Genomic DNA, 22,853 nt, shown 5'->3' with positions numbered 1-22,853 from the left:
GAAAATAAATATTGGCACAGCTGAAACAAGAGAGAATTGGGAAGATTGTTCAGCGGGGTAGAAAGAGACTGTTACTTCTGAGAAATGGGAATAGGTTGCTTTATTCTTATGCAATGACACTTTCAAGCGCTGATTGCAGATAGAGAAAGAAGAGCTCACAAACACCTTTGTCTACCTGGATAGCAGTCTCTTTTCATTAAACTCTCTTAGTCCATTAACTACTTCTATATATAAACTTCCAAATCATTACTCAAGAATGTCATCATTAGACTGCTGAGGGCCAAATTGCCACAGGTCAGCACTGGGACGTGAGAGGTACCGTCACTCGCCTCATTCCCAAGCGCCGGTGCCCGTTTGCACACGCAAATGTGGGTCACGTTAAAATTGGTTCCTTCTGTCATGGCTGGTCTTTGAAATCTGACCGTCAAGGGGCAAACGGGCAGCCAAAGATCTCCGTTGTGGCCTAACTGCAAACGTGTCTGCTCTTTCTCCTAGATGTGCCATTTGGGTTGCAAACAGACCCACAAGTCACAACCATCGTGGGGAACGACGTCCAGCTGACCTGCTGGGCCTCCAAGTACATCTACAGTCACCTGGCCTGGTACTACCCCTCCTCAGAGGTGGCTCTCAGTGACTCAGTGATCAAGAAAACTGACAACTATTCCATTTCTTTGACATTGGTCATTCCTAACGTCACGAAGGAACAGAGTGGCCTCTACAAGTGCAGAGCCCAGAACCAGCACAACAGCACCGACACGCTGGAGCAGCACACTCAGCTCCTCGTCAGAGGTAGGTCCTGCTGATGGAAAACGGCAGGGGGACGTGCTGCCATTCTGCTGCAGGAGCAGAAATGCTCTGCATCTGCTGCTGCCTTTGAAGCCTTTCAAAGCAGAAGGTGCCCAACACTTCTTAGGGACTGTCCTAATATAGACTTTGTGCTCTGGTTTGGGGTTTTTTTCACATTACTGTATGTGGATTGACACCTACTCATATATATTACTCACCCAGCCACTGCAGGTTTTGTATAAACTATTTGCATTACACTAAAAGATGATTTCAGCTGCATTTTATCTTCCTAATTCCATGCTGGGTGCAGGTGTAGTGTTGACTGAGGAGAAAAGGCATCACCCACCATGTTACTAACAGCACAACTCTATCATTTGGGAGTGTCACCCCAGATCTATGTGCCTTTGGCAGCAGACCCCACCCGCTTACAGGTGCCAGGATGATACAGATATACCTACACAGATTTGGACCCAGCAGATGTCATCATAAATGTCACTGGTCAAGTGTATAATCAAGTGACATGTCCCAATTATTCTGGGTAAGTGGGGATGCACTTTGTTGTAATAACAGTGTCTTCTTACTTATACCCAACCCCTCAACTCTTTAATTTTCATAAAAATAGTAACCCTACAGATCCTGAAGCCTGGTTTCTTTGACTATGTGAATATAAAGGGCAGGACACCTGTTCTGGTGGAAACTCACTGGAAATTAGTGAAACTACTTTCTTCTTCTTCATAGTGAAGAAAGTGAGTATCAGCTCTAAGCCTTCTCAGAAGAAAAAGTGGCTGCTGGAACGGGTGAATGAATTAGCTATCTTCTGAGGGTGAAGAAAAGCCCAAAGCACAGAAATGGAGTAGAACTGAAATAATCAGCAGCAAGCCAGGGTGCAGAAGACAGGCTCCTTCAGAAGCTGAACCAGTGATCTTCAAATAGGCTTCTCCACTTCCACGAAGGAGACACTGAAGGGACAACTATACTGCCAGGAGCACTTGTCACTTAGGTTAAAAACCAGGCCGTGCCGTGCTGGCTTCATCCTCGTTGAAGTGAACGAGCGCACTTCCCACGCAGTCTCCTACCCCGTGCAGCCAACACCACTCTTGCAGTCCCTTCCCCCTCCGTGCAGGCACACACACGCGCAGAAAATGCTCACCCACGCCCCAGCTGTGGCTAACACAGCGCTGATACCTGAGTGGGAGGGCATTTATTTTAAGAAACGGCATGAGCACCTGCCTCTTCCTGAAGTGCGGAGGAAGGGAAAGAATCTCACCCTGGCATTACAGAGCGCTAGCGGTTTGGCTTGTCCCCACAGCTGGTACCGGAGCCACCTGCCAGCAGCACCTGACGGGGAGGCACTGGGCTTTCTCTGCACTCTGCATTCAGGCAATTCACTTCTCTCTCCCCTGGCAGATATTTTTATTCATTTAGTCAAATTTCCACCTACGCAGACACCTACACTATGGGAAAAACACAGCTAAGCTGAGAATACATCCATGGGAGAACTGGAACCTTGATCACATTCTTCTGAGAATTAACTGGGGTCTGTTATTTGCCTGGCACATGTCAGAGAGGCAATTCTTCGGGGGAATCGGCATGGAAACGTCCCTCCAAACCAGCCCTCCTTCCCCTATACAAACAAGGTCTTTCAAATGTACTAACATGCATCAGCTACTGTCCTTACTGCAGGTTTTCTGTACTTTTAATGCTGTGCTTGTGATTTCATTCGTTGCTTTCCTGTGCCTTTTATAAAGGAACACAAAGTGGAGGTTAACATGCTTTGTAAGTAGATATGTGCACTCATGATGGAGGACACAAATTCCTTAGAACTGTTTCCTCTTTGCCTCCTCCCTTCTTTTCTTTTTTTTTACATTCACTCTGCATTTGCTCTACCCACTCACTGTCCTCTGTTTTCTTCAGAAGATGAGAAACTCAAGGAGGTTTGAGTTGAAGCCAAATCTAAGCTTAGTCAGTTTGAAAATCAGCCAAATGAACTCACCCATTCCTCCCATAATCTTTTGGGGGATTTTTGCTACCACTTATCAATCAAATCTTTGCCACTTCCAGCCCAGGGAGGCCATGCAGGTGCCCTAAGGCGAGAAGATGGCAGAGCCGAAGGAGGTGCCTTCTGAAATCTTACTGTGTCCTGTTTTCCTTTGTGACCGTAGCAAAGGCAGCACCGTATGTGATACAAAACCTCACGGATCTGGAAGTTAACATCAGCGGCAAGATCATTCTGGAGTGCAAAGTCAACGGAACGCCAGAACCGCAGGTGACGTGGAGGAAGAACGGCTACCCCATCGCAGCAGCATCAGGTGAGCGCCTTTGCTTCCCGAGCGTGCTGCGCTGTTGCGGGTAAGGCAGGGGAAGGACTTGCAGGTTCACCGCGAGCACAAGACCTACAACTCCACGGCTCCTGCACGCTTGGCTGAGTCAGGATGGCGCACCACCACCTCGGGAAACACACGCACACAAATCCAAACACACCAGGCCACTGCAGTAGTCTCCAGCTCGGACTTTTGAGGTCCAAGCCGCCAGCCGGTTGCAACCCAACGCCTGCTTTTGCAGCTTGCCTTCCGCATGTGGCAGTGATCGTGCCTGCAGTCAGCCAGACAGTCCGCATGCATCAGCATAGCATTAGTAAATCAAGGAGTACAGCGTGCCGCTGCTCAGTCTGCTTGTGTGAGGCAACAGTTGGTGTGCAAAACAGGGACAGAGGGTGTACCTGCTTGTCAGGTGCGCCTGAAAACACAAGCCTGAACGGTCCGATAGCCTTGGGGCCTGAATAGGTTGCAGCAAGTTGTGGGCAGTCATCCAACAGCCAGGTCCAGGGCACGCCATGGCGTGTTACACATCCTTTCTTTATCTCCCACGACATGGTAATGAGAATGTGGGCTCAGCTCAGCTGGGACAGAGCAGGACAGATACAGTGCTACCATGGCCAGGGAGCGTGGGCTCCCTTCCCTGAGCCTGGAATTCCTTCTCGGCTCTCTGTTCTGAGATCTCCTATATATCACGGAGAATCCCATGTCAGTAGCTGGTCCTGTGACTTTAATTGTGCATCTTGGACTAGGTAGGAAATCTAGGATCATCCATAATTCAGATCAGACTGTTCTGAGAGAAACTCTTTATAGCCTCTGAAATTTTATAAATAATTCTAAAGGGACAAGCATGTAACTCATCCAACCAATGGAAACATAAATAAAATATTTGGAAAAAACACCTCAGGGTAAATATTTCAGCACAGTGCATGGCAATTATGTGCAGTACTATTGTTAACAACAAGTGCACGGCAAGTTATGTGCAGTACTCTTGTTAACAACAACAGAATTCATAGGTAGAACACCCAGAAACTCAAAATGCCCTTCCCTTTTGGATTCAAAGCCTGACCTTTTCCCCTATTTCTGCTCCAAATATATAACCTTAGTGAAACAGGTGAGCTCTCCGTTTTGTGCCACAAATCAGGAAAAATTAAATGTGGAAAATTAATCAGGAAAATTAAATGTAGAAAAGCCTCACACAGGTCATATCTAGGCAACCTCCCTCTTCCCACTCCACCTCTAGCCCCCGGCTGCCTGTGAATCCAGTATTGCTCCACGCAGTGATTTCTCCAGCAATGTGCATGACCCGATGTCCTGGTTTTGGCCAAGAGCTGATTTCCATGTTCCACACGTTAGAACACTCATCGCTTCCCACAGCCTCTGAGACATCAGTTTTCTCCAATAATTTCACTAAGTTCCCTTTTTTTTCCCAGTGTATCTTATTACTATCAGAATACCTATCTTCCCATCACTTCACTAACTTCCATGGAAGTTTTCTCAGGCTCTGTCTGCTCATAATAAACTAATGGCCACATCTGCTGCTGGTTAAATGATCCTCAAGCAGGTATTGAGGAGAAAAAAAATGTCAGGGAAAGGTTGTTGCCAGACCACAGCGAGGAGCACGGTATTCAAATGCCTCCTAACAACAGCGCCTACCAGGCCTGCGTGGATAGGAACTGCCTTTCGGTTCTCTGTCTCCTAAAAGCATTTGTAGGCAGGTGGGTTATTGTGATACTATTAACTGCAATCCCTTACAACAGGAATTTCCATGGAAAATCATACCCTGGTCATTGAGCGAGTGAAAAAGGATGATGAAGGGCTCTATGAATGCAAGGCATCCAACGACATGGGCCAAGACAGCACATCGGCCTTCATTAAAATACAAGGTGAGGTCCAAGCTAAGGCGAAATGTTGGACTGAGGAGAACTTTTGTTCAGTCATGGGCTTTGGCTACACTTAAAATTTGGTTGTACATTTAACCTACAGGTTCTGAGGAGAAGTCCAACATTGAAGTTATCATTTTGGTCTGCACTGGTCTAGCCGCTACCCTCTTCTGGCTTCTTCTGACCCTATTCATTCGGAAACTGAGAAAAGTAAGAGAGCTTCCATATTGCACAAAGGGTCTGGGATGGGGCCCAGTTTAGGTGTAGCATCAGAGTTTAGGGCCAAATGTTTGGGGCAGTTTGTAGAAAAACTGTGCAAAATGTTCCTGTTAAATTTCAGTCCAAGATTCCTGCTGATAGTCCTTTGAGTTCTCAAGAGATCACTTGCATTTGTGAGGTTTCTAGCCACTTCTATGGTAGCACAAAATCAGGCTCCTCCCTCTTTATAAGTCGAACTGGCTTGCAAGATTAGGAAACTGAAAAAAAATCCTAAATCCCCTAAAATGAGGGCTTGACTTCAGCACTTGTCCAATAAGATTCCTCTGAAACACAGGTATTAAAGCGGGCCCTGTTTTAAGAAAGATCCTAGGATGTTTCCTTCAGAAATGAGCTCAAACCACACAGCTTATTTTATCTCCAAGTCTTGCTATTCTTTCACCTCCCTTTTGTCACTCAAAAACCTAAACTTTCAGTAAAACTTCAAGGAATTTAGGTCTGGTTTTCTTAAAACAATCAGCAAACAGAAAGGCAACCACAGCTCTCTGCTCCGAAGCTCACTAAACTACAGTCTCAGTGCTGATCCCCAATACTTGAGGAAAGCTTCCCCTCCTATTGCAAATACAGTGATTGAAGTCATGTTTTCCTGCTTGACCCCAGTTAAACAGCTGTGGACAACAGTGAATTTCCTGTTACGTTTTAAACCCACGTAAGTCTGCTCACGGGACACACCAAATCACAACGTCTCACTTAGCAGCATTAGAAGTAGCAGTTTTCACTGGCTTTCAATCAATTTTAAGCGGTAACACGCAACAGCCATGAAGTGGACAACTATGGAGACTCGAGATGGCAAAAGCAAACACAACAAAAAGGCCAAAACGCTCCACAGTGCACCAGAAAGTGCAGCTCCTGGAGTTCCCAGAGAAAAGCACCAATTTCCTTTAGCAGATACAGGTAGAAGGCAGCGATAGATTTTGTGTCCTCAGAGAGTTTACCAACACTAACCAGCGACTCTTCCCAACACCCATGAGCGGCAGGCATACATAAACATTTCTTTCTCAGATATAAAAAGAGAGGCAGGAAGCTGAAGTGATGCATTCGTGGTTCTGAATACATTTCAGAGCAAAGTCTGGAATCCAGGGAACTCCCCAGCCAGCACTCAGTCTTGTAGAGACACCTCTGTCCCATTAGAATTGCAGGGTAAACTCTGTGAGTAATTTTCTCCGCACCTTGTTTTTAGCCTGATGCCACAGACATCAAAACAGGATACCTGTCAATCATAATGGATCCAGAGGAAATGCCTCTTGACGAGCAGTGTGACCGTCTTCCCTATGACAGCAGTAAATGGGAGTTCCCAAGAGACAGGCTGCGGCTGGGTGAGTGGTTCGGGTGCTCTTGCTGTTAAGACTGATCATTTCTAACACTCCTCAGTTTCAGCGGATCTGCTGCATAAGCCGAGAAGCAGCCTATCGTTTAGTGCCTATCATCCTTGGGGAGAACTGGCAGTGAGTCACAGAATTCAGGATGATCCTTAATGGGGGGGTGAAACAAGGGATTTGGTAAGAAAAACAAAGATGTTGTCTCTCGCAAAACAGCTACCACCTCTTTTTCTTTCTTGGAGAAGTGAAGCCAAACTCTTGATAGGGAAGAAAGGTACCTGCGGGTACTGTCCCGCCTGCCAAAAGTACAGTTTCACACCATAGAGGAAAAGGGAAAGAGAAGTCAGTCTGAAAGGTGACAGTCTCAGTGAATTTTATTTTGAAGAAATCTATCAATTCATCAAATAATCAATTCCTTATCAAGCATTTGAACTTGGTGTTAGGTTGTAAAGAGCTGTCATGAAAAAATGAACCAAATTTCATTGAACAGCTCAGCTCACTGGATGATGGAGCAAGAAAATGTAAAAAACAGGTTGAGTTCGTACAGAGAAACAGTAACATCTGTGTGCAATGGTGAGTGCAGGGGGTATATCTATATTCGTGTGTCCTCTTGATGCTTTAGCTGGAAAACGTGGAAGAAGGAGGAAGACAGACATAAATAACAAAAAAGGAGATGATGTTGGGACATAGGGTCAAACCAGCAGAGCCAAAAAGCCAGACCATGATGCCCAGTGTACTCTGCTGCGTTGTGGGTCAGAGCCCTCAGAGCACACTAGGTAATACAGGCATGAAAATTCAAATGAAAGGGAAAATAAAGAAAGATTATAACCTGAAATTCCATTTAGTATAGCTTTTACATCCAAGAAATGTCAGTAACGGAAGGGTTAAAGGGTTCTGACTGCCTGAGGGCCTTAGCTGGCTATCTCCATGACTATGATTCATGAGAGATCAGCTTTCCACGATCCTGCGTTCAACCCAAACTCTGACTTCCCTGGGCTTCAGGACAACTATGTAATGTTTTTACCCTTAAGCCATATATATGTATTCAGTCTCGCCTTCAGCTGAATGCAGATTTATTTACTCTACTCTGTTCTATCACACACTGTATTGCATGAAGTCATATGGATATAAATCATACCGTTTATATCCATATACTGCAAATATGTGATCAGGCTTCTGTTGACTATCGGTCTACGTCTACGTCGTGCCTGGGCACTGGAGTCTTGTATTTCTTGCATAGCTGAGAATGCATGTTCCCTCTTATCCGATGCAGACTGTCGTAAGTCCCCTTTGGCTCACTCTTGACTCTTGCTTCTCTAGGTAAAACACTGGGTCATGGTGCTTTTGGGAAGGTGGTGGAGGCGTCTGCTTTTGGCATTGATAAATCTTCAACCTGCAAAACAGTTGCCGTAAAAATGCTTAAAGGTACATATCCCTCTGAGATTCTCACAAGACTCCTCAGGGAACCTGTGGGCAATGAGGTTTCCAGTTCTCGGCTCCAAACCAGTCCCAAGTTCATTGTCTTCAGAAGGGAGTGGGTTTGTCGTATGGGAGCAATTAGTCATTATACAGTGGATGTTAACGTGTAGGAAACGACAAGCGAGCTCCATGCTGTGCTGCTGATTAAGTCTTGTATTCCTAGAGGAGGGAAGCAGCAGCTTCCAGGTCTGTGGGGTTAGGAGGGAAACAGATTACAGAATGTAATTACATTAGATAGTCTGAAATTGGATCTAAGCCTTCGATCACAGCCCTTCCAGATGTAGAACAGTTCAAGGGGCTGAAAAAAAAGCAATGCCGAGGGAGTGAATTAGAGACAACTTGCTTGCAATTATTGAAATTAAGGAAAGCTTTTACCATTCAGCGGTGGCGAAGGGGGGAACTTGGAGACTATCGTTTCATATTCTATTTACATACAAGGCCTCTGCAGACAGCTTATGAATAAGGGCATCAGTCAGTGCATTGACTCCTTGGGTTGGAGGGTTTTAACTGTTCACTTAGGATTTTTTCAAAGGTACAATCATGCTCACTGGATGGCTTTTCATAGCCCACACTGCTCTGCATTGCTGCTGCATGACAGTATTAACCCCTGCAATGCCACGATTCAGGAACTTCTATCATGGTATTTGGCTTCTGTTGCTAGCTGCCTCTCCTGATGCTCTGCTCCTTCCCATCTCTCTGAGATTTCAAAACCATCCGTTTATCATCTGTCTGGACCTCCTCCGAATCTGGTCTTCCTTCTCTGCATTAGTCAGTAGATCTTCAGAGCATCTTCTCTCCTGCTGTTGTTTCTTCTGTTCCATGCCCATCTCCAGATCCCTGAAATATCCTAGAAGCCCCTGATCCGGACACGCTCCCTTCTCCAGCCAAAACTTCCTGCCCTGGAGAGCTCTGGATTTTCATTCACTTCCATGCTGTGCTTCCCAGCTGATCCTCATGGCCACTCTACCCTGCCTGCACATATTCAGCAAACTATTCGACCATTCCTTCATCATTTTACACCTTCCTCCCCCAGTGGAGGCAGCAGCCTCCTGCTTTAACCTGTCCCTCCCCAACTAACATGCCCATAATTCATCACTTTCCCGAATAAAGCAGATTCTCCGGTGTGAGTCACTCCATTTGGGGGAAAAAAAAAAAAAAAGGCGGCTCTGGAGATGTCTGCATTTCTGGAATTCTAGTGTTATGTGTCATTTCCATGAAGTAGGCTGGTATCAGTTCTGGGTTGAAGGCTAAAACCTAACGTGCAAGATTATCTGGAACACTTCTGAGGCTGTTCTGTTTAGATTTTGCCAGACGTGTTCCCACTCATGCCAGGGTAAATCAGGAGTAACACCACCCAGGTACACACCCATCTACCAACACTGTTGACTGAAGAAATCTTGGGCTTGAAATAGATCCTTCTTTATGACACAATTTGGTGAAAGGTTTGTTTATGGAGAATTCTACGAACAGATAAAGAGGTTACATTTGTCACAACGAATGATCTGTTAAGGAACTGTGTCTTCATATTTAAATCATACATGATGCAAAGGCAGAACTGGAGGAAACAGGAGACAGCCCCTTTTGTTAAAATATATCATGAAAGTTTTGGAAAGAAGGCACAGGAAACAAGCCAGCATCTGAGCAACGTTCTGGTCTGAGGCTGCCTTCCTTGGCTTTGGCAGCAACAGAGAACGAAAATACAGCACAACTGGCCAGCCAGTGCTTCATCAAGTGTCAGGTTTATGCTCACACACAAACATGGCCTGCTCTGCTGTGCTGGAAAATGTATTTCTTGGGACAATGAGATCTCACAGGGCTGAGATTTAGTAATGCTCTACATTCTCCAGTACATTTTGGGACTCACAGATAGGTTGGATTCTCCGTCACCTGCAGCGGAGAGTTGCTCAGTACTGTCGAAAAATAGAGCCTGAGGGATTGCAAAGGAGTACTGCTAAACTGCACACCACCATCCTAGATGGAGGAACACGTTCTTCGGTGGGCTGTTGCTGCTTGGAGTGGTCGGTTGCTCCTTTGCTAAGCTTGCAAAATTCAGTCCTTGTAAAGGCTCCCTGCTATCTGACCTGGGGGGGGAGGGGTCTCCTACAGGACAGTAACCCTTCATAACCCACGCCAGAGAAAGGAAGAGTCACCCGAAACATAAAGTGTTATTCCACTTCATAAAGGTCAACAGACAATGAAACGGATGAATTATTATCTGTTTAAGAGTCTAAAAAGCAAAGATACTGCAAGTAACCTGGGTGGGTTTTGTTTCCAAGTATAAACAGGATCTTGCTGTGTCCTGTCACAAATATCCTGTTGTGTAAAGATGATTTTTTTCCTGTTTATCTTAAGCAGAATGTGCAACTACTAATGAATGCAAGGCTTTAATGTCTGAACTGAAGATCCTCATCCACATAGGACACCACCTGAACGTAGTCAACCTGCTGGGAGCCTGCACCAAAGCTGGAGGTGAGAAGTCCTCAGTAAATAGAGAGCAAAGATGAAACACTTTTCAGACACGGTGGCGTTTGGCTGTACCTGTGGTGGAGGCCAAGGCTCGTGCACGTGCAGTTAACGCAAGCGCAAACATTTCTACCTCTCTGCTCACAGGAGAGCTTCTGCTACTGCAGAGCATGGCCACACCTCATCAATGGTTTCTGAATGTCTTCGCCCAGCCAGTGGTGCCACTTCTCTCCTTTCTTTCTCCCTGTCCTTTGTAAGTTTGTTTACAAAACGGATCATGGACTGAAGGGAGGTAAGACCCTTCATTGCAATTAGGTACCCAATTCCTCCACGTAGGCACTACTGATCATTTCAGAGGTTCTTTTCCCTCTGCTTCCCTGCCTTATCAGGAGGATGCACCAGGCTGGGCACTTAGCTACTACTTTTGTGTAGTGTACAGGAAGCCTGAGGCAGTCCAAAGCTGAGTGGAGCAAGAGCATGGACGTCCAAGGGGCTGAGCTGCCACCACGGGCTGTACATCATACAAAGAATCTGTTGCAAAGTGCAGACTTAAACAAAGGACTCCATAAATCTCAGACCTTTGTCACTAAAACATCCCTTCCCAGACTGCCATACAAAGCATCCTTATCTGTTACTATGCTGCGCTCTAACTTCAAGATGCCTCTTTGCTGCTTACAATGAACCTTCAAAACATTCCCCAAAGGACAGATTTAGGAGAGCCGAGTAAAATAAATGAACAGGAAAGAGAGAGAGAGATGGTGCACACATCTGTTGTCATCTGAGACTCTGAGTCAGTGAGGTAGGTTCGGTAGGATGTCAGGAAAGAAATCTTCCCTCCAGCAAGATCCTCCCAGTTCCTCAAGAAGCAGTCAGCAACCAGCAACCACAGGTACCGGTGTAATCTGGGAGCCATGAACAGGGAACTTGCAGAAGTTGTTGTAGCACTGCAGACCCCAAAAGCTTGTGGGGGAGGATGGCCAGCTTCAGCTGGAGGGTTTGAAGATTCAGATGCATAAGCAAGGAGCCTTTGCTTGGGTCTGTGTGTAGAGGGGATTTACGAATGCCGGTGACTCTGCTCTCCTGTCAGTGAGGTGGCTTAAGACAAACGGGTGCCTAAAACATGGCAGCATTACTAAGAGACCGACAGTTTTTAACCAAAGCACTAATTCAGCCACAGAGTTCTAGTTGCGTAGCAAGACGCACCTCAGTAAGTGACCAAATACTGTGATTGTCCACTCTCTGAGGAACTTTTTCTCTTGGGAGCCTCTATTCCTCCAGCCTGCTGCATCCTGATTGCTCTCCTGGGTGAAGAGGTAACCCTCACCCGTCCCTCCTAGCTGCCCAGGAGAACCACTGTTTGCTGTGGGGAGCAGTGGACGGAGCAGAGCGGTGCAGCACAGCCTCGCAGGGCACTGAGGAGCCCCTGGGCCAGCGCTGCTTTGTTCACCTTCGAGCAATGCAACTGCAGGCTAAAGAAATATAGCCTTGAGCTCTCAAGACAGACACTGGGAGGAGAGTTACTATTAAAATGCCGTTGCAGAATACAGTGCTTTCTCCTCCCTTGTTAGGTTTTATGTAACCATATAACGGTATTCCTGATGAAGACTGAAATTAAGTATGCACATACATTATTTTAACAATATAACGAATAACAAATTTTAACACCTTGGCTGAGTGTCTGATGTTAAGCAGTTAGAACTAATGCACAGTATGTGCTTTACAATGAGGAAATAAAATATGGAGAGGCCGTGTCTAGGAAGCGTTTCAAAAACATGAATAAATCAGTAACTGGAGCTTTAAAGCTGTACTGGAATCTGCATTTCCTCGGGGCATCCATGAGGGACACTTGAGGTTCTCAGAACACCGTTCCCCAGAGATCCCTTGTGCACTGCCAGATCCCAGCAGCGCTGCCTTTAAGCCCAAGCGAGCAGCGTCGTGTGGCGGATCTGGTTTGGGGCCCGTTGTGTTTCTGCAGTCGCTGGCACAGTGTACTCAGGTGCTGAACGTAACGGCTGCAGTCAGTAGGAGCTGGAAGTCCTGAACAGCCCAAAGGTGTGTATTCAATCAAGCAGTGCCATAGGACTCGTACAAACAGCCTGGCAGAACCACGCAACGTTACTACCAGCAAGCTGTTGGTTATTATCGCTAGAATTCACCACCTCCCTTTTAACGGGAGGATCTGCCGGGTTCTCGTCACAGGATGCAGCAACCAGAATCTCTAAGGTTCACTCTCCCCTCCTCGACCCCTCCACTCGCCCTCACAGCCCTGCTCGCGGCCGTTTCAGTCGCTACCATACACATCAGACTGGACCAAGGGGCAGGCTGCAGTACGAGTCTGTCTGTGCGTTTCTGACACGGCCAGACAGAAGCGCTGCTCAGAGCTGCCTCCTTCCCCAACGGCCAAGGGCAGCTCTCAGTGCTTTCCCTTTGAAGTTTAAACTCCTAAGTCTGAACTATGGACCCTCGAGATAGCAAAAGGTTCCTGGACATGAAAGTCTGGTTGCTTAGGACTGATAACGATACATGTTTATACGCATTCTGGTCCCACGACTTCACCTTATCTTCCACCTGATGATTACAAAAAGCAGTGATTATGCTAAAGGTAGAGGGCGTAGCTTTTCCCTTTCCTAATAGCTCACACTGAAACACAAAAGCATTTTCAAGTCGATCTTAAAAGTATGCATAATTGTATAAAAGCAGCAATTGCACTGAGCTCTACAGCACTTTGCACAGAAATAAGAAAGGAAGAAATTAATAGGGCTTTCCAGGCCTTCAAAAATGTCAACTTAAGTATTTCTGCAACTTTTGATTTAGATCTGTCTATGATCCTGAATACTTTCATTGCCTCTAGTGGCATCAGCTCCACCCAAGTCAAACTGTGAAGGCAGCAGGGAAAAGTGAAGGCTGCTCCATGCTACGGATCTATGTATAAAGTAAAGCAACCTTAACAGCACACGGGATTGTGTATTGTTATTTATCATTCTGAATTTTCCTTTGTTTAGAAATAAGGAATAAATACCAACTGTTACCATCTAACAGGGAAAACTAAGAATCAGTGCTGTATCCCCTTCTCGCCATATCCACTACTGACTGCGTGCCTCTGGAGTGCCACTCCTCTGTTCCCTGATTTCCTCATCTGTTTCACAGGAACAACAGTATTTACTTATTCTGAAGAGGATGTGTGAGGATAAGTCAGTATTAAGTGCTTTGCAGTGCTTCAAAACTCATTTGACTTTCATTATCTTTTCAGGTCCTTTAATGGTCATAGTAGAATACTGCAAATATGGAAATCTGTCCAACTATCTAAGAGGAAAACGAGGCGATTTCATTGCATACAAGGTAAAGAAAAAAAAATGACAGGCTTCTCATAGTCACAAGGCAGAGCATTAACAACCCCTGACCACAAGTTGGATGTTTTCCTGCATGGGCACGGAGACAGTTTGGTATTTATGGAGGCACCTTATTCCCTCACCACATTTCAATGTGTATGAGCAAGAAAAGGAAACTTTTTTTGCTGTAGGATCTCACTCCCATTCTTTCCTTTTCTGGCACCTGCTAAAGAATTAGTTGCCAATACTCAAGCGCATTTGAGAGAGAGAGGGAATTACTTGTGAGATAGTACCCAGCACAAAGGGGGCAAGCAGAAATAGTGAAAAGCTTGTGTTAACTGAACTAGGAGAAGGTGAATCCTCACAAAATAAAAGCCCAGTTTGGGGATTTTTGTTTCTAGGCCCACACCCCTGCACCTCACCCTTCCATCGTCTGCGCATTCCCATCTTCTGTATTCTCCCTTCCCCTGGGCCAACCTAAAATCAGTGCTGGATGCAGCAAACCGGATCACAAACGTGGTCTGCATTAAAACTGAGCAAATGGTTTTGGTTCCCAAACAGCTGTCTGCATCCACACAAACATTTGTGCTAGCACAAACTGGGTTAGGATACGGGGGAAGGCACTGGAGGCCAGAACTCAGGGATGGGGAGAGGATGGGACTACCTCCTCACTGTGAAAATCCAGCATCGAAAGGGCTCTCTGATCTAAGCCCTGCCAGAAACCGGAGCCTCCCCAAGGTTATTTTCCCGGATGATGCTATTATTATTATTATTATTATTATAGCTATTGTGTACAGGTACAAAAGTACAGAAGGTACTTTGTGTAAGAGAAGATTTTCCTGGTACAGTCACTCAAAATTTCTTTTCTCACCATTGTTTTCATGAATTGCAGGGACTGTTTATGTCTCACTCCCCGGGACAGGGTGAGACAGACGCATTTCAGTGCACATCATGCACATAACTTGAACTGTGATTTTTAGCATGGTTTCCTAAGAAAGCAAGAGGTACAGAATTACAATATCTCTCTGCTCATCTATCAGTCTCACCCCACCAGCTAACGTTCACGGTGGAATATTGCTGTCAGTAGAACGGGGGGTTCTGTATTAATAAATAGCAATCCAGCTTCGTTAGTTCTGCTATTCAGGGAACATCAAGTTCAAACGTGTTTTTGAGCTCATCTTCAGAGGACACTTTCTCCATATGCCACCCTGTTACATATGCTGAATCCCCAGGAATCGCATCATCCAAAGCTAAAAATCAGGTTTGTACCATTTCTAGTCCCAGGAAAACTCTGACCAAGCAGAGAAAAGCCTGGATGAGTCCAACAGTGATTTGACTGAACTGATCAAGAGGCGCCTTGAGAGCGTTGCCAGCACAGGAAGCTCTGCCAGCTCAGGATTTATTGAAGACAAGAGTTACAGCGATTCAGAAGACGATGAAGAAGGTAAAAGAAACCTACCTACCCAGCTCTTTTATTGCAAAGATTTCTGTTACTTGGCTAGTGCCACACACACACACTGTCACACACTTTACAAGCCCTTACACAGCTTGATTTGTTCCTGAAATTGCAAATTCTTTCTCTTGCCTGTGCCCCACTCCGACTTTCTCACAAAAAGAGATTTGCAATAACGTACGCATATAAAAGCTGCTCCTGTTGTGTAAGAGGAGCAACAGCAATATTTTACCAGCAGATTCGTGAGGCCAGTCTGTTCCCAGTCCCATCACTCGCTCACTATAAACACTTTCCCTCAGTTTTATCCCCAGATGTTGTTTTCCCCATAGCTGAATGACATGATTAATGCTGGATGGAACTTTTGAAATCCTCTGATCTTCTGCCTCTAGGTCAGTGGTTCCTAAACCAGAGCTGTAATCCTGATAGAGAACTCATGTAACAAAACTCAGATGCAGGGCTGGGGTCACCAACAAGCCATTGGCACCAGTGCCAAGAAAGCTTGGAGCTGTTGCTCTAGAGTTTTGCTGTGTCTGTGATCTCTCCTAGATGCTGAGGATCTGTACAAGCGGCCCCTGACTTTGGAGGATCTGATTTGCTATAGCTTCCAAGTGGCAAAAGGCATGGAGTTTCTCGCCTCCCGAAAAGTGAGCTCATTAAAATGTCAGGGCTGAACTTCTTTCACGGAATCATGAGTATCTGATATGAAGAAAACAAAATATACTTTTGAGCCTGAGTAATCTGCTTTTTGCTCTTGTATTAAAGTGTTGGAGCTCACATTAGCTCTGGTGGTTAAGCAATAAGTAGCACTGAAGGAGTTGCGAAGGAATATCCATCATGTGCTTGGCTCCAAGGACTGGCATCTGTGACGTGAGAGTTTAGATAGAAGCAGTGAATACAGATTGTAAGACAATTTGCAGAACTGTCTCATAAATAAATGCAGAAAAGGCTTCTCATAAAGATCCTTCTAGTATGGTCAACAAAAGTACTACTGAAAAATGAAGAGGGAGTATCCAGCTATTTATTTAGGTTGTGAGGAATGTTGGAGACTATCAGCCAAATTAGCACCTCTTTTGGATACCAAACAATGATGTTTGTAGCCTGTGGAATGCCGGCTTTTCACGTACATTGAATGGAACACGCGTGCCAAAGTATGCCCAAAACCGAGAGCCTGCACTTAGCACACAGCCACCAGGGTAGCACACACAGAAACCCCGAGCACTGTTACCCCAGTCTCACACACGGGACTGCATGTGCAAATGTAGCTGCAGCTGCTTTTTGAAAGCTCCCAAATATCCTGCAGAACAATTAACTGGAAAACGGCACTCTCTGCATCTCCTCATGGCTGTGAACGTTATTAACATGGAAAAATCAGAAAACTACCTGTAATACTTGGTCTGTTCCCCAAGTTATTTTCTCTTTTGCATATGACAGTACATTTGCAGCAGATTTCCCCACACATTCTCCTTCTCTAACCTGCTCGCCACAGAAGTTAATTTATTGTTCTATTTCCAAAGGAGGTCTCATGCTTTCAACTCTAGCAGCGGCTCGTTGTCCAGGCAGACCCTCTCATCTTGCTTGTCCTCATTCCTTCACAGTGCATTCATCGGGATTTGGCAGCAAGGAACATCCTTCTTTCAGAGAACAACGTGGTTAAGATCTGTGACTTTGGACTAGCCAGGGATATTTACAAAGACCCTGATTATGTACGGAAAGGAGATGTAAGTGGAAGAAACATGAAATGTTAATCTCAAATTTTTATTCCCCTAGGGCTTGGGCAGATTAGTAACCACAGTTCTGGCCACGTGTTGTGTCTTTTGCATTCTTAGGCAAGACTGCCACTCAAATGGATGGCTCCAGAAGCTATTTTCGACAAAATTTACACAACGCAGAGTGACGTATGGTCTTTTGGAGTGTTGCTATGGGAAATATTTTCTCTAGGTAAGAACGGTTTTAAGCTCTTTTTTCCCCCCCCTAATTTATGGCTCTACTGCTAAGAAAAGCTTTTAACAAAAGCTGATGACGTGGGGCCATGTTTCTAGTTAGTACAAGTGCACAGTGAGGATCAGGTGTAAAATAAAGTCACTGGACTCCAGTCAATGAGAACTCCACCTGGCAAAGTACGTGAAAACACTGAATATCGGGGAGGGGGCAACAAAACAAAATCCCATCCCCTGGCCTTAACATTAGTAATAACGGAAACCACCAGAGCACAGGGATAATGCAAGCCTGTGCTGCTCAGGAGTGAAATGTTTCTGTGACAGCAATGAAGAGGTTTCTCTGTCAGACCCTGTTTTTCTCCAAGCAGCCTGCTTCAGGAAACCACACGGCTCAAAGGCTGCCGAGGATTTCACTGCTGTTGACGGAATGGGCTGATGCTGCTAGTGGCAGCCCGTGGAACACAAGGGACTTTGCCCACACGACATTTTATCCCAGCTTGATTATCTTCCCCACAAAATCTAAGTAAGATTTTCTAAGTAAGAAAAATGTATCGGCAGCAGCTGCCATCGGGTTGATAGGAGAACCAGTGCTAGGCTCTGCGTAAGTCATTTTGGCAGCGAGCAGGTAGAACGCGTACTCTTCTGGCCATATCACTTACAAGGCACAACATTTTTGAAAGAAGAGTCATGGTGTTCTTTATGTACTATAGATTTCATCTTACGGTGCTGTTAGAGATCCCGGGCTCACTGGGATCTGGTTACTGTCCAGCAGATAAAGCCCTGAAATTTAGACAAGGAGTCTTACAGATGGTTGGACTTTGCCGCTCTCAAACTCTCCTTGCAGAGTGGCAAGTTTTGTTTTCCTGAGGGAATTCAGGAATGTCAGCTCTGGCTTTTTAATCAGCATTCGCAGACAAAAGAAAACACGGAGCATTGTCAACTTCAGCTGCTGAATTTTACAGCAAACTCTCTAATCTCCTACTATCTTTGGTTCATGGATCAGTTGAAATTAGTGACCAGGCTCAAGATGCCAAGCCCAGACCTGGAGGCAAAGTCTGGAGCAGTTTCTATCCTATTCTTCATTTAGGGCTGGCTGCAAAGATCACAACCTGATTTCAGTTCAAGTCTTTGATTTGGACTTTTTTCTAGTTCGTATCAGCATGCAAACCAGAAAGTTCCCACTCAAATGGTTAAAACAAGTGGCAGTTATTGCTTTCTCCAGAGTTCAGTCCTATTTATTTAGAGTTTTGTTGTTTTGGTGTAACACCTCCGTGGCTCTGGCACAGCATCACCTGCTGCATGTGTTTTGAAACACCACAGAGAGACAGAGCTCCAGAAGCACCAGCAAAGCCCCAGTTCTAACAGATCATTCAAGGTGATGTATTAGCATTGGCATGCAGAGGCACACTCAGAGGGGACAGTCTCTCCATTGGGCATCTCCAAGGAACCAAAAGAACTGAGCACTGATGAATGGCAAGGACCACTGCCGGAGGCAAACTGCTTATATCATTCCCAAAGGTCCTGACAGAGTTTAACAGATGTGAACTTTGGGTCATTTGGCCTTTAATACTGACAACTAGTAAAAATTATAGTCACCGAAATCCACCTCTATTTTTAACTATTTTAAAAAATAAGCTATCTGGTTTCTTTTAATTTTAGATAACCTCTTTTCTTAATGAAGGTGCTTACTTGGAACAATAGACTGTCCTCTTCTGAATTCCGAGGAATCTACTAAATTACTCCAAGGGCTGCCATCCGTAGAACAGCCTCGGCTCTCCTTATGACGTAGATCACAAACTACTTTCTTCAATCCATGGCACAGATTCAAAAGCAGTCATTTTCTCTAAGAGGGTTTTTCATACAGATCATCCAAGCATGTCTGTGGTTTGGCACTACTCACATCTGCAGCTCACACGATAAATATTTAATTAAGGATTTGTGTCACTGATTGAACTCTCTTATATAAAAGTTTTACAGATCATTGAGAGCCGGGGGATGGAAGTTATTTGTCATTGCTACAGGGTATGTTTTGGCTCCCATTTACAACTGCTGCTTTTTACTGAGTCCCACAGACTTAGCACCCTCTAAAAAAGGAAAAAATACTGATTAGTAAAATGCACAGTTTAGTTTGGACACGGGTCCTTTCAGGCTCAGAAGCTGAACGAAGCACAATAGGCTTCCTCCAGAAAGGCTGGCAGACTGGATCCACTTTGGTGATACATAGGGAAATCGGGATTCGAGAGGCTGTTATTTTTCATTTGGGGCTGAGTCTGCACTGAGCTTTGCATTATTCGAACGGGGACAGCACACCTCGTGTCAGGCAACGCCAGCCATGTTTAATACATCTTGAAATCACTTACATGGTGCATTACAGAATGTCGGCGTCTCCTGGAATTTAAATGTGCACTGTTCAAAAAGCAATCAAAGATAATTATGTAAACAAGCACTGCCTGGTAGTATAACATCAGCATCTCATTATCCTACTAAAATAAAACCAAGATAAAAAGAGTGCTACCATATCCAATGCATGCCACATCTTTGAGCATTTTGGAAGAGATTTCCCCTAAGGAAAACGTCACGTGTAGACCTCACACCATATGTTTCAGACTACATTTCTCCCAAGCTGTCTCAGCATCCCAAATCCCAGTTACGAGGCTTACAGCATCATCCAGATGAAGCACAATGGTGAGCGGAGGTGGAAAAGGGAGAGTTCCTTGCTTTTACGATCTGAGCTGCCTCCAGCTGGTAGGAGGCCAGCTCCAGTCAAAATATACGCTTCCAAAAGATCTCGCAATCAAAAATTATTCCTCTTTGCCTTCCCTGTACTTGTGCTCACCGACATATTGCAGCTGATACGATCAATGACGTAATCAAAGAAAGGTAACTCAGACTGCGAGATCAAGTGGAATTCTCCATCCCTGCTCACCCAATTCTACCGTGATGCCCTCGAGGTCTCAGTCCCAATCGATGTATTTGCAAAATTAATTCTTATCAACAACCTCTGCTGTGTTCGTGAGCCAGATTGGCCAGTGATAACTCAGCAAACGGAGGGGTTTCTTTTGCACGTCAGCATGCTCAGTGTAAACCAGCCATTCACCAGTGGCATGCCTGCATTCAGCTCCTCCTAAAGGAAACCCGTTGGCCCCGATGGCACAACAACCATACAACGCCACTGGAGATGAGTTTAAAAGGCCATGCAGCCCATCGCCTCTCTAATGAGGGGCGTTGCTTTCAGTGGTGCCCCAGCGCAGTGACAATCCAGGGCTGACTGGATGCTCACTTCCCCTGAGAGGCTGCGCCACTGTCCAATGGATACGGAACCAACTGGGCAGGTCACAGAGGCATTCACGAAGCCTCAGCACCTTGTAAAGGTTTGTAAAGATAAATCTGCACCGCTGAAAAGACAAGCTAGTGAGAGTTCAGGAGATGTAGATGGACAGCAGTGTAGTAGCTTGGACAACAGTCAGTGCCCCCAAAGCCCGGTCCTATCCTTACCCTTTGGTCACAGTGTAACTGGGGAAAGTGACACTGTAGTTTCTACCCATCTGTTTGTTCAGAGACACCTTGGGTGCCGACAGAAGCCTGTTTTGAGATCATTGGCTAATGGGTGATGCCATGCGAGCTGAACATTTAATTAGCAGGTTATTATAATCACAATGACAGGCCAAAGACAAAACTAGAAGGAAAATCGAGATATAAAGCAGGAATGATGCTGCTATTTCCAACCTACGTAACTCCAAGAAACACCCTTAACACTGTGATCTGATCCTTGCACATCAAGGGAATTCAGATGTGCTGTGGCTAAGCGTCCCTGAGCTTCGAATGTCATTGGAGCCTGTTTGCTGTGTTGAGATACCTTCTTACGAAGCTGCCAGGATCTTTGGTCCCCAGCGCATAGTTTTGCAGATTGAGCGGTCAGATTCCCTGAGTGGAATTCTGGAAACAGCCACATTTTGGCACCCTCTTCACTGCCTAGATCCAAAGGATTTCTGCTGTGCTAGTTGTGCCCCCAAGTGCACAGCACATGATGGTGTTTCCAAATGGGGAAAAAAAACCAATGCAGGAAATAGGCAGGAATGTTATAGACGGTAAATCATACACAGATTCCTCGAGGGCTGGATACAGATCCAGATTCCATTCAATCCCCTATGTTAAGACTTGATTAAATTTTTTCCATATTCACCATCCAGCCTCTAGGATGCCAAAATGTGAAAGACAAGGGTCTCACGGCATGTGAAGCCTTTGCTGAGAAGGAAGGGAGGAAAGCTTCCAGATCCTTTAGGTCTATCCACAATAGGCTCAGTAGCCTTTCAAACTTCAGTGTGGACATCTCTTGAATTTTACCTATGAGGTCTGCATCACTTGGGTGCCAGAGCATTTTCTCAAACGATATGTTTGTTCCCCTTCTTTATGGTGCATCGTGAAGTGCAGATGTTACACAACAGAGATCACAGCCTCTGAAAAGCCCCCAGTTGTGTGGGTGGATATAATATTGCCAGTCCCTTTACAGAAGTCTGCCTCTCAAAAGCAATTACAGTTGCCACAAACTGTCCTCCCAGGTCTCGCACTAACAACTGAGTGGCCCTGAAAATAAGCAGCGTTGAATGCACACTCAGACAAGAAAACAAGGCTAAAAATTTGGAAGGTCATTTTTCATGGAAATTTCACCTGTAGGACCGCATAGTCAATATACAACACTAAAGTGGTGAACCAGGAGAGGAGGACTACAATTCCACACCTGAGGTTGAACGGCAAGGCTCTCACGGCCTTTGCAGGAGCCAGATGCCTACAGCTTTCTCTGCCCTTACTCACAGAGGCCTGTGAGGCCAGAGATTCCAAAGCAGGACTTACTGACTTTGTGTGTGTTCAGCCAGTGCAGGGTATTGGCAGTTTGGAAAACAGTATGTAACCAATTGCACGAGCGGGAAGTTTTCTACCACTGACCAAGAGGTCATTTAAAGTCTCAAACTAATAAAATTTACTTCTCTCCTCCTTACTCCTCCCATCAGGTGCCTCACCATACCCTGGAGTGCAGATAGATGAGGACTTTTGCCGACGGCTCAAAGAAGGAACCCGGATGAGATCTCCAGAGTACTCTACTCCAGAAGTGTAAGAGCTCCTGGTTTTGTATGGAGAGCTGACACATGTCATTTAAGTATTACAAAAGAGATTGTATTTAAGTGTGGAGGAGGAAGGAGGCCTCATCAGATGATAGCTATCTATTTTGTATTTTGTTTTCAGTAAACATTGTGCATATCTTGGGTGTCCTGATACCACAGACAAATGCTAAAGACAGACCAAGTCAAATTGACCTTTGCCAACAACGAGATTAACAGATCTCCCTGCCATGGCAGTTGAGGTTCATGAATCTCAGTTCAGGAGACTACTGTGTCTGCCTCGATTTCCAATTCCGTGACAGAAACTCAGCATCGACAACTATGACTTATTTCAGCAATATTAGTGGGGCCTATCAGTCAAATTTCATGTTAGGTGAAAATAAAAAACCTACAGGCTCAGTTGAGGCAGGAATATAGAAGGAAAAAGCAACCCACATAGGATAGAATTTCAGCACACGGAGATTTGAACCTGTCTTAATCCAAAATTATCCAAACA

The 22,853-nt window shown here is 45.3% G+C and overlaps 1 protein-coding gene across 1 annotated transcript in view; it reads left to right on the top strand.

The window, feature by feature from the left end:
* Positions 1–22,853, top strand: part of LOC104352162 (vascular endothelial growth factor receptor kdr-like) — a 95,726-nt gene that overhangs the window by 58,547 nt on the left and 14,326 nt on the right. Inside the window, exons 13-25 of the mRNA XM_086470695.1 lie at positions 496–789; positions 2,949–3,095; positions 4,862–4,987; positions 5,088–5,194; positions 6,441–6,576; positions 7,900–8,004; positions 10,411–10,527; positions 13,772–13,860; positions 15,129–15,294; positions 15,850–15,947; positions 16,899–17,021; positions 17,130–17,241; positions 22,250–22,349. Coding sequence (XP_086326821.1) covers positions 496–789; positions 2,949–3,095; positions 4,862–4,987; positions 5,088–5,194; positions 6,441–6,576; positions 7,900–8,004; positions 10,411–10,527; positions 13,772–13,860; positions 15,129–15,294; positions 15,850–15,947; positions 16,899–17,021; positions 17,130–17,241; positions 22,250–22,349 — 1,720 coding nt within the window. The remainder of the gene's footprint in view (positions 1–495; positions 790–2,948; positions 3,096–4,861; positions 4,988–5,087; positions 5,195–6,440; positions 6,577–7,899; positions 8,005–10,410; positions 10,528–13,771; positions 13,861–15,128; positions 15,295–15,849; positions 15,948–16,898; positions 17,022–17,129; positions 17,242–22,249; positions 22,350–22,853) is intronic.

Source organism: Leptosomus discolor, chromosome 9, assembly GCF_034619465.1.
Source record: "Leptosomus discolor isolate bLepDis1 chromosome 9, bLepDis1.hap2, whole genome shotgun sequence".
Classification (NCBI taxonomy): domain Eukaryota; kingdom Metazoa; phylum Chordata; class Aves; order Leptosomiformes; family Leptosomidae; genus Leptosomus; species Leptosomus discolor.
This window is presented reverse-complemented; position numbering and strand designations above follow the sequence as displayed.